The sequence below is a fragment of the Lepisosteus platostomus genome, chromosome 12, assembly GCF_059453375.1.
Source record: "Lepisosteus platostomus isolate fLepPlt1 chromosome 12, fLepPlt1.hap1, whole genome shotgun sequence".
In the NCBI taxonomy this organism is placed as follows: Eukaryota; Metazoa; Chordata; class Actinopteri; order Semionotiformes; family Lepisosteidae; genus Lepisosteus; species Lepisosteus platostomus.
The window spans coordinates 15,295,258-15,307,484 of NC_142622.1; the positions used below are offsets into that span (position 1 = coordinate 15,295,258).

The 12,227-nt window shown below is 33.7% G+C and overlaps 1 protein-coding gene and 1 long non-coding RNA gene across 2 annotated transcripts in view; one reads left to right on the forward strand and one right to left on the reverse strand.

Moving 5' to 3' along the window:
- The window catches only part of LOC148651138 (uncharacterized), a 102,414-nt gene that overhangs the window by 33,737 nt on the left and 56,450 nt on the right, over positions 1 to 12,227 (reverse strand). The window lies entirely within an intron of this gene.
- Positions 1 to 12,227, forward strand: part of adamts16 (ADAM metallopeptidase with thrombospondin type 1 motif, 16) — a 73,949-nt gene that overhangs the window by 14,813 nt on the left and 46,909 nt on the right. Inside the window, exons 4-5 of the mRNA XM_088601047.1 lie at positions 9,254 to 9,527; positions 11,029 to 11,231. Coding sequence (XP_088457173.1) covers positions 9,254 to 9,527; positions 11,029 to 11,231 — 477 coding nt within the window. The remainder of the gene's footprint in view (positions 1 to 9,253; positions 9,528 to 11,028; positions 11,232 to 12,227) is intronic.

Below are 12,227 nucleotides of genomic sequence, written 5' to 3' on the forward strand. Positions count from 1 at the left end.
ATTCAGTACAAAGCACCAAGGATAATCCAAGAGATGATATTGAGACAAATCTGGGTCAAGGATCCACAGCACCCTAGGGAACTAGGGTTTGCGAGAACTCTGAACTTAAACAGAGCTTGACTCTATGCTGATGCAATGTCAGAGCAGTCCTTAAATCTTCTGCACCACCTGAAACAGTTGTGGTTGAAAATTGCTTGCAGGTGAGGCAGATTTCCTGTCAAAACACATTTCCACAGTAACCAGCACCAAGTGACAGGTGAGTGACTGACTACCATGAAAAATGCTAGCTTGCTCGCTCCGCAGCTTTGCCAAAGGGGCGACCCTGATAGCAATTGCATGCTACAGTATTTGTATCGAGTTTCTTTTAGTCATGTACAAAAAACACGTATAGTATGTTAAGTTACTCAATCCTGAGTCTGTACAACAATTTTAGAATTTTACATTGATTACTTCATTTTTTTTAATCAACATAGACTTTATGCAAACACATAAGATCTTGAGAACAAGATGTGAGATCGTGAGATTTGGTCACCATGTGCGATATGTCGAAGCTATGCGATTTTGTATCATCTAGGTTGCCAGCTGGTAAATGATCTTGTGGTGTATTACTATGAAACTGTATTTCAAAATGAAATTTTGTTAATGTTCACGTGTTTCTTTGGCAGGACGGTGCCAATTTTCGGTCAGGTAACCCGAATGGCCTGTATACAGCTGTGGGAAACCACAGATTACAAGAACTTTCAGAACTAAAACATGTTTGCACATAGAAATCTTTATTTAAGATGCACAAGTTATGCCCATATTTAATTAATATGATTTAACACATAAGACTAATATTAAAATTAAGTTAAAACTGTATTTAATTTTAAGTCAACTAAAAAGACTTTGCTGAAATAATGGCTATCACATGATGCAGGAGAAAAGTGCAGTTTGGTTAATGTTTAAGCTTCACACCTTGAAAAAAATCTATTAAAAATAATTTTCCTTAAAGGATGTGAAGAAGTAACCACTATGTGCCTCCAGACCTATGGCACAGCAGATCGAAATGATCAAAAGCACCCCATTGTAGGTGGGAAGGATAACACTGGGGCAGATCCTATCATATACTACAACATATTATAGATTACATGTCTTAATGTCCAAAGCTAATTACTGTATGGCAATCTGCAACTTTTTTTTTTTCCAGCTGTGGAATGTGGATAAGAACTGATAATAGCTAGGTGCCATATTGCATGCTTAACCATCCATAAGATTGTAAAGACTATACAGGTCACTGTGGGGATTGTCATATTGAAGTGAAAGACTGCACTGGAGTAAGCAAAATTTAAACCATAGAAGCATCTGATGGAACAGTGGGTTTAGTTTGGAGGTGGCTGTGTGATGGTCTGAGCATGTTTCTTGTGGCTTAACTACTGAAGTAATAATGTCATTAATAATCCACTTTACTTACTGTATAAACATGCTGTACTCATGTAAATCCTGTCAAATGTGAAGAGTATGTTGATAAAATAGTCGAAGATAGGTATTGCTTTTCACTGCTAAGGATGATTACTGCTAAGGATGTTTTTGCAGCTTAGGATTCCTCTTTGATTCCCTATTAATAGATCTCATTATAAGCTTTATGGGATTTTTGCAGCTGTTTTAAACTGTTCTTATAAAATTAACCAGACAATATAAGGAAACAGCACATCAGAAATTGGAAATGAGATGTTCACATTTCATTCTAGTGATAACTTTTAATTTCCATAGGTTGATGTATTTACATTATTTATTAATGGGCTTTATTAGCAGGTTTCTATTTAACTTCCTTTCTGAATGCTATTTTTTGTGCCTGTGTAGTCACACCTATATGCAAAAGAATTCAGACTCCCCCTGTGGTGTCCCATTTTGTGGAATTACACAATGATGTATACACAAGTTTTTCAACTTTAAATTTAATTTAAAAGCTGACTGACTGATCCATGTTAGGTTTGCATGAGATGTAACACTTTGTATTTAGACCAGCAATTTCCAATTTTGTATTGTCTGACCACAAAACCTTTGGCCACATGTTCACAGTATACTGTTGTGCTTTGTTGCTAACTCCATGCGGAATTTGAGATGTGTTTTCCACTTTGCTATACAGGCCAGCTTTGTGGAGTGACTAGGAGATATTTGACTCATGCACATTTTCTCTCATCTCAGCAACTGAACTCTTTAACTCTTTCACATTTACAGTCATTGGTTTCACAGTTGCATCCCTAACGTTTCTTGCCCGGATGTTAGGTTTGGAGGGACAGCCTGGTCTAGGCAGTCCCTGGGTACCATGCACTTCTTAATGAACAAATTCACCTTGCACAAAGGGATAATAAGGGTGATTGAAATGATTTTATATCCTTTTCTTGATCTGTGCCTTTTCACAACTTAATCAGAGTTGTTTTGAAATGGCTGAAGTTTTGCTTGAATTTCTCTACCTCACCAAATGACCTTACACACATACTGTAGGAGGATTTATTCTGAAATCATTTGAGCTACTATTACTGCACAAAGACAGAAGCCACTCAGCTAATTGTGCAGCCTGTTAAGATAGTTTTGTGTTCCAAAGTTAATTTAGATTTGCCACAGAAAATGTTTGAATGCAGTTAGGACTTTTCCATTTTTCTTTCATATTATCTATTTAATTCTTTCATTTTGGTTTTTGCATTGAATGTGTGAAGCAGTTAGTGTAAGAACTTAATTTACATTTATGTATATACCAAATATGAATTGCTATTTCAAAGTGTCAGTGTTAAGTGTTTTAAAACAACAGAATGTGAAAACTAAGAGTCTACTTTTGCAAAGTAGTGTACAGTATATAACTTTAATTTACAAGTCCACAAAGCGGCATGGAAAATAAGCAGGATTGATGCAATCCAAGTTTCAAGTCTAGAAACGTGTATAACTATTGATAGCCTAATACCTTACTATGTGTTACATTTATGCAATATAGCTAAAAATATAGCAAAGAGAAGTTTTTGTCTTGTACTTGTTTAGAGATGTTGAGTTATGTTTGTGTGTACTTTACATTAAGCCAATTTGTGTGCAGGTTTAAAAAAATGCCTAATACTGCATATGTCTTATGTATTCATTATTAACTAACAATATTGAACTTTTATTTAAAAATTCTACATGCACATATGCAAAATGCAACATAAAATGTACAATTTGCCAATTTAATAACTTAAAAATGCATTTCTGCATGATCTCTCTGAATCTCCAACAGCTGAAGAACTATAGATTTAGCTGTTTGTAATATAAGATAGATGCCAAGCATCTTTGCCAGAACTTAATGTTAAGGATTCGAACATATCCTAATTCAGTTCAAATCCAAGACAGAAAGTATTTTGGAAATTTGATTTAACCAAAAGAATTTTATTTTTATGGTTATGAAAATTAAATACAATTTTGAAATCATATTTCTCAGAATTTAAGAAGCAGGTTTCTTGGTCTCTGAAATCCGATATTATTGTTTTACTTATGAGATAAAAATAATTACAAATGCATTCAAACTCATTTGCTGCTCACCTGATAATACACCTTCTTTTTGTTGAAAAATGATAGAAATGAAAAGAAACATTAATACTTTTTGAAATTTAAAACTAAGATAAATGATACTTTTAAAATACAGTTAATTCACAGTAACATGTTGCTTAAACAAAAATGTAACACTACTTTTACTTTTAACAAGCTGAGAAATTCTATGTTCTATTCTGTACTATATCCAATAAAAATATGTTTGTAGCATAGAAATGTGTACAACAGTTAACTTTCAATGTTCACACACAAGTAAAACAAAACTGACATTGTATATAGATGTTTCAGCTGTTGCTGTGGAATAGCACTTTAGTTTAGTCCAAAATTTAAGACATTTATAATGGCACATATTATTTTATGTAATGACACATTATTCAATTCTAATCCCACTACAGTTGTACTTTTTGTGAGTTTGTTTTGAGTAAAATATTTTATTCAACTTGATGTCTTGTATCTTTTATCTTGAAATATGCGCTCTGCAAATAAATAGTAAGTATAATATATGGATGTTTTATCTTTCCTAAGGTACATCACAGTTGACATTAGTGCAAAAGAGTTTAGTAAGATACTACACATACAACTGAAATCTGCTAAAGAAAAATGTCATATTTTGGAATCTAACCTCAAGAAATATTGATTAGATAATGGTAAATTGTACTTCTGTGATATCAGCATTTTATTACATTTGGCAAATGGAATTAAAATACTTCACTCAAGGGTCAGTGTCAGCAACAGGGAGTTGAGCCCACAACCTGTCAATTAGAAGCTCCAAGACTTAGCGATTATACTACCCTGCCCCCTGGGGCTAATGGAGGGTTTTACTAATGCATTTCAAATTGTTCTTAAAAGGTGAAGTTATATACAAGCTCAAAACTACAGAATACCTTCAGTGAAAACTGAAACAAATGTATTAAAACCTCCCATTAACATTGATAACACTGTTGAAAAGAAACACTACTTTCCTGCAGGCTTTTTTTCTGAACTTTTTGCTCTGGTAGTGACAGATTAAATTTAATGATTTTCTTTTTGTCTTGTCCAGGTCACCCATGGTTGAAAATTATGTTGTAAGTCCTGATATTAATTAGACCCTTTTTGCAAGATGGCATTTTCACCCAACACATAATACATAGATTGTGTGCACCTCAGGTGATATTTTTGTAATGTACATGCATAGATTTAATGCTGATTGATTTTAACTGATCATATCAATACATGGAAAAATAACTAATGTTATTACAGCACTTTATCTATCTAAAAAAGATGGGTAACTAAAATAGGCATTACTAAAACATAGAAGCTGATTGCTTAGTTACATGTAATATATACTGTAGTCCTCAACTGCAGGAACCACAATAAAATGATAAACTATAAGTTATGAAATTAAGTTTTGAAGACAGAGAAAAAGATCACATTTATAGCAGAAGACTGTTTCATAAGAACACAAAAAACCTTACAAACAAGATGAGACCTTTCTGTCAGTCTGTCACATTGGGTAGCTAATTGATCTGAAGATTTTCTTCAGCCATTTTGTGAAAGAACCAATGGTTTCAGCTTCCAATCCAGTTTTGTAACCAGCAATTACAGTGACAACTACAATAGGCACCAAACCATAACTTAAAAATCACTAAAAACACAAAAGAGGAATAGCCAAGTGCTGTAGATCAATTTCAAAGTTACAAATCCCAAGGGAAATGATGTGATAAAAAAGAGGTAAGAGATTAGCAGATTGCGTTATTGTACATGGTCTACAGAAGAAGATGATGGTGAAAAAATAAAACTAATACAAAGAATAGTTCCACTGCATTCTTTGTCAGTTGATATCCACAAGAGTAGTAACTTGTGGATGAAATTATTCTTCAATACAATAATAACATTAAGCATACCCAGGCTGAATCTAAACTCTTTGCATCAAAAAGAACAACAGGTTTTCAAAACAGACTTCATAAGTTCCCTTTCATTCGTAGCTTTTAATCATTATGGGGAAAAATGTGATAGAAATTGCCTGAAACTAACACGGATGCTATCTGAAAGATAATTGCTGTGAATAAACTAAACATAAACATATTATGATACTCTGCTAAATTTCAGTGACAAAAGGCCAGGGGTATGTGCATCTGCATGTACTGAAGACTGCAGATTAGTTATTTTGATCAAAAACATTTGCATGAAGATGCTAAAAAAACATAGCTTCTGATGCTCTTTCATTTCTGCATGATATTAATTTCATTTCTGCAATCTAAGTACGTGTACATGTTTTGTATTCAACAATGTATTCAACAGTCATAATAAATTAGAATGTATTTGAAAACAGACAATAGTCAGTAAACATAAATTATATATAGATTTTTTTAAACATATTTACTGACTGTTTAGTGCATCATTCCTTATTAAAGTGTCTTTATTAAATACTGGTTCAGGCTGACAGGTCTATGTATACCATCTCTGGTGCTGAAATGTGGAAAATAAATACAGTAACTCATTAACATCACATCAAAAGCTCCCACTTTGGCTTTCTGTCTGTGCTCTGTGACAAAGCAGCACACAAATTAAATTGGAACTTGATAGATGTTTTTTAATTAAGAACATATCACCATCAGAAGATTGTTACTTCAATGGCCCAGTTTTCCAACAGTCTTAAGTCTTACAAAACATGCCATGCCACAAACATGGATGTTGATAGTTATCTACCATTGGGTGCACTTTTTGCCAATTATTCACCATTTTCAGATTTGTACATTCATTTTTCACATTTCGTTTTGCTTTGTTTTTCATCAAATTCCTCTCAAGATATAGAGTACAGATATCTTTTACCGGTATCTACTATAAGAACTATTAAAAATACAGGGACGCTTGTAACAATTTTCAGAGCATATCTTCTGTTGCTTTGAATATAGTTTGCTTTTACAGCATAAAGTAATGTTGATTGGTAGTTATTGCTGCTGCCTCATAGTCCTTGAGTTCCGGGTTTAATTCCATACTTTCGTGCCTTCTTTGCAGAGTTTGCCTGTTCTTCTTGTGTATACATGGGTTTTTGCCAGATACTCTGGTTTCTTCCCATCTCCCAAAGAAATGGTGGTTTAAAAGGTTAACTGGTGTCTCGAAATTGTCTATGTGTCCTTGAAAGAACCAGTGGAAAGCTGTATTTAGCATAAACAAAATGTAAGAAAGCAAACAACATGCATTCAAAAGAATGAATAATGTACATCTTATCAACTCCTATAGTTTCTCATTCTGTTGTCGAATACAATACAATATCTGTTGACACAATGCTTTTGAAAGATTTAAATATATATATATATTTCTTATTGTAATAGTAGGCCTGATTCTTTTTTAAGTAGATCAGGTATGTATCCATATTTAAGTAGAAAACTACTACAAATTTTCATTTTTGGGGGGATTTTAAAGATAAAATCCCAAATATCTACTAATTACCAAATACAAAATTGTGCTTAAACAAAACTCAAGTTCAAAAGATGACCTTACTTGATACCTGGCTTACTTTCTTTTAAGCTTTGAGAACTCCAGATTCCATGGGAGGAGGTTTTATTTGTTACCAATTGTTTCCAAAAAGGAAAGTAATTGGCACTTTGTTTCTAAAGATGAATGTCATGCATGCAGAACATGGTATAAAGAGCCTCTCTGCAGGATTTCAGTCTCTCAAAATCCCTAGTATTTTTCAGTGAAGGATTAAACTTTGTTCCTTTGTTCACATTGTTGGGATTGTAAAACAAAAACACTGAAACTCATCAGAGATCATGCTTTCATATTGTTTTCTATCCTCCCTTCTTTCCATCCACGATCATTCCAAATTCTATGCTGTCTGTTTAAGCTAAGATTTCTTCAAGCAACTGAAAGTTTAAATACACCATGTGTCTTGCATTTCATCTGGTTTGTGATGAATACAGATTGTATAATTTCTTATAAGACATGACTTTAATACTCCTTTTCTTACATCAATTCAAAGGAGATAGCATTTTTAAATTGCACTCTCGGGAAATGGTGTTGTCTCCTAACACTTGTAATTTGCCTATGATTAATTATTTCAATTATTAAGTTATCATGCAACCAAAATAATCTGATTATTGATGGACAATTACAAATAATTTAACTTTCTCTGAATTAAAACCAGGTTGAGACACAACAGACACACAATAAACTATATGTGAAAGTTAGAAGCATACCTTTCATTGAAATCAAAGAAGTTCAGTCAAGAAACTGACTTAAAGAAAACGATGTGGAAATTCTTATTTAGCACAGTCCTAGTTTTTTAGCAAGCTGGAAGAAACAATGTTATTGTTAATTGCTGTGTTTTATGGTCCTCATTCTAGAACTAATAATTGAGAAATCTATTAACATAACAGCCAGCTCAGCATAACACTTTTTCAGCTCATTAAGTTACTTTCCAAAAATTAAAATGCTTAATAACTTTCCGAGTTCTTGATGTTACTTATGTAAAATATTTTGTCTAACAGATTTGTAAACATTTGACTGTGTTAACAGATATAATCTATTTCTGGAAATAAAGGCCTTCAGTTAAATATCTTTGTGGGATAAGACTGGAATTAAACTTTCCATGCATGAGCAGCAGATGCCAGCAGGAATTTCCCATGACTTTTTGTTTTGTTTAATTTGTGTTGTTTTTGTTTTGCCAATTACATGATAGCAATTCGTATTTGTATGCATATATCTGTGCTCACAGAACTATTAAAGAGAAGTCATTTTATAGTATTTTTTATAATTTAGTTTTAAAGTTGTAATCACTAGTGTCTAGTCTAAAAATGTTAAATGTGTGTGTTAAAGCCTCCAGTGGTGTATGCAGTATTTGTATTGTAATGCATGGACCTCCATCATATTTTCAGTCTGAATTTTCCATATACTTTTTACAGTAGGAGCATTCTGGGGTGAATTGCTTTTTTCAATCAGTAAATATTATCAGAAAAGAAAAGAGATAAAAACATCAACCAAAATTCTTATAGTCCCAGAAATGCACTAATTTAGGAGAAGAGACAAGTACTGCATTTAGGAGGAAAAAATGGTATTTAAATGAACTCTTAGTACAATAATAATTCACCAGCATATGAGTCATCTTTCTGTAATATGCAAAATTGTGTCAATTACAACTGGTGAATTACTTAAACTGGGTCAAATATTAAATTGTAGAATAATAAAATGGACAGCATGGCGCTGCAGTAGTTAACATTGCTGCCTTGCAACACTGGGCCCCCTCTGGTGCTAACTGCGTGGAGTTTGTACTGTATGTTCTCCCTTTGTTCTCATGGGTTTCCTCTGGCAGTTCTAGTTTCCTCCCACTGTCCAAAGACATACTGTTAGGTGAACTGGCTTCTGGGAAAATTAGACCTGGTGTGAGTGAGTGCATGCCTGTGTCTTTGTGTGTTCTATGATGGACTGGCATCCTATCCAGGATGTATCCTACTTTGCAACTGTTGCTTGCTGGGATAGGCTGTGGCTTCCCCGCAACTCTGTATTGGATAACTCAGTTAGATGATGGGTAGATGGGTGGAATAATAACATGAAAGGAAGTGAGATACTGTACTAAAGAACATAGAATTTGCAATAGTGTAGAGGGCATTTGGCCCTCAAGCTCATTTCATAAAACAATACTATCATTGCCAATACTGGAAAAAAGTACTCAAGAACAATTACTTTTGCCATATGGAGTTAATACACTTTTTTTTTCTAGTCAGGTTTGATCAGGACACAGAATACGGACTATTTCTTGAAGCCTCTACCTCAGCATCTTGCCTTGAATGAAAACTACACTGCATCTGCCAGCCATCAGCCTCATATCCTTTACAAGAGGTCTGTAGAGACCAACAAGCACGCAGCAGACAATGAAGTCATAATGGTTGATAGACCTCAAGGCCACAGCAGAGAACATCACCATCACCATCTTCATAATGACTACAAGCATGGGAGAAGGCAAAAGCAGCATTACTGTGGAAGGCGCAAGAAATGTATGTAAGGGCCTTCTTCTTATTCCCAAGACGTCTCTTTATTGCTTGTCAGTAGTGTTAATGAATGAACTTTGTTTTATGACACACAGATTCATGCAGATGACAGCGGCCAGGTTTGGTTTGAATTACACATTTTCTCTCATCTTTAATGTATAACGAGCATCAAAATAAACCTATAACAGTAACAAATTTGCAAACTGGTTCAAAAATCATCAGGAAAATGTGAATTGATTGAATGTGGCAGGTAAATTAATCATGCAGATTAACATTTGTCAACAACAAGTCTAATCAACAGGTCTTATAGTCTTAAAGTCACAGACAATTGTGTGATTGCTATTGGAAGCAATACAATGCATATAGTACTGTATATCTGTAACGCATACTTAGCATCATGTTGCAGATGTTGTCTTGTGGAATTTTGTACCATTCTTTTCCTGAATCCTGGAAAAGCCCATGTCTCTTCATACACCACTTGGTGGTCTCTGGGCCCTAGATACCAAAACATCGCAGATAATCCATGTTCACAAGTGGATCATCAAAGGCAAACTGGTTACATTCCTATCTCGCAATAATTCCAGGAATCCTATTAAGAAGTCCTGGGAAGTCTACCTGAAGTGTGGCTCTAACATACCAGTTGCACAAAGGCATTGGTTCCCTTGATAAGCAGCACATATTGATTAATTTCTATATCTATAGGTTTGACATAACCTGTTTCAAGGTTTGACTCCTCTAAACTGGTTAGGATTTTCTTTAAAACATTTTCAAAAATGACAATAAACAATGAACTCTTGAAGTAGTGCATTAAGTATACAAAATAATTTTGTGCGTAGGTGGACGTGATTTCCATTTCCATTCAGTTTTGTTTGTAAATGTAATTTCTTCCAACTGTTCTGTTTTAATTAAAGATGTATTAAATATTTTCATTACATTTTAATTTGAAAAAATAATACAAAACTAATAAGTCTGGAATATCATAATATTTATACCATGCCAACCCCCAAATGTATTGTTATTTGTTTTTTTATTTTATATTCTATAAACTGCTAAACTTTTTACATGCCTCCTCTTGTGTTTTGAGGGATTTGGTCAAGGCATTGTTTTGTCTGGGAAACTAAACCGATTGGGCTAAATTCCAGTTAAACTCTCTTCTTATCATGAAAATCAATGAAGCAGGGTCACAAAAAAGAGCACTCTTTGAAGGGAGGAATTAAGCTAACAAAGGCTGATCCGGAGAGCTGTCTATACTGCAGTGCTGTAATCCATCTAAAGGAAAATAAGCAATGCTCGTTTTTAATTTTATGTTTTTCAAATATATTCAACTACCTAAGTATTATTATTCAAAAAGTATTCCCTCATTGGGTTTCCAAATTTTCTGCTACATATTTTATTTGTTTACTTGCCAAGAATTTCTTAGAAAGATATTGGTATTTACGATGAAATTGTGCTTTCTTATTTTCCCTGTGCTTCTTAACAGGTTGAATTATTTGTTTCTATTAAACAGACATGCCCAAGCCTCCAGAGCAGGACATATACATCTTGCCAGATGAATATAAATATATAACTAGGCACAAACGGGCTGTTATGTTCAAGTCTCAGGGATCTCAGAAGATGAATGTTGAGACCCTGGTGGTAGTAGACAAAAAGATGATGGAAAATCATGGAAGGGAAAATATCACTACTTATGTACTGACGATACTGAATATGGTAAGATAACTGTTTTTTATTATTATTTCAAATTGTGCCTTGGTTTCATACTGTATGTATCTCGTATGTTTAAGTGTTCAAGTTCAAGTTTATGTGTGGACACTATTTGATACAGACTGTAGTTGTTATACATGTATTAACTAACATAAACATATGTCAATCTAATCAATTTAGTTACTAAATGTGTAAAACTACTAGACTACCTTTAAACATCATTCTGGATATTACACAGTTCAAATCAAAAGAAGCATATTCACAGCATTAACAATTGTGTGGGATTACAAGGTTGGACATGCAGTTGAAAAGTGGTCCTCTTAAAAAATTCTGAAATACCCTGAGGAATCTCTGAGGAAGTGTGTGGGCCATTTAATATGTCAGAGTAACTTTGCTGAGTTATGTACTGGTGCAAATAATAGTGAAGGATTATGAAGTACTATATGTACTCATTTCACATCACAGTATTTTACAGACATTTGGGCAAGTGAGTGACAAATTATTTTACTTTGATTCAAATCAAGTCATTAGGTGTACAAACAGAACTGAAAACCAGAAGACATTGTGGTCCTCCGGGACCAGCAGTGCCTATCAGTGCTCTAAACTATGGAAGTCAGGGAGTTCTAAGAGGAATTAATATCTGGGGTATTTGAGTATAACCTAGTATAACAATATACTTATACTTATACCAATATACCATTCAACCCAAAACCTAAGTGATTGATTTAAAGTTAGGCAATTATTTATTTTCAATGAAGGCATACAAAATAATGGGGCTCAAAATACAAAACATTAATTAATTAATTTAATCATGCAATCCTAATATATGTTTGCCCAGGTGGTGTTTTATCAAACTGAAAATGAAAGGTCTCAAATTGCACAAATTCGCATGTATTTTTACACTTTGTGTTTTTTATCATTCACAAAAAACATATTTGTATTGAACACTGCTTGTCAGAGCATAGTTTGAATCCATTTTGTTTAAAAAAATGATGTGGCTGT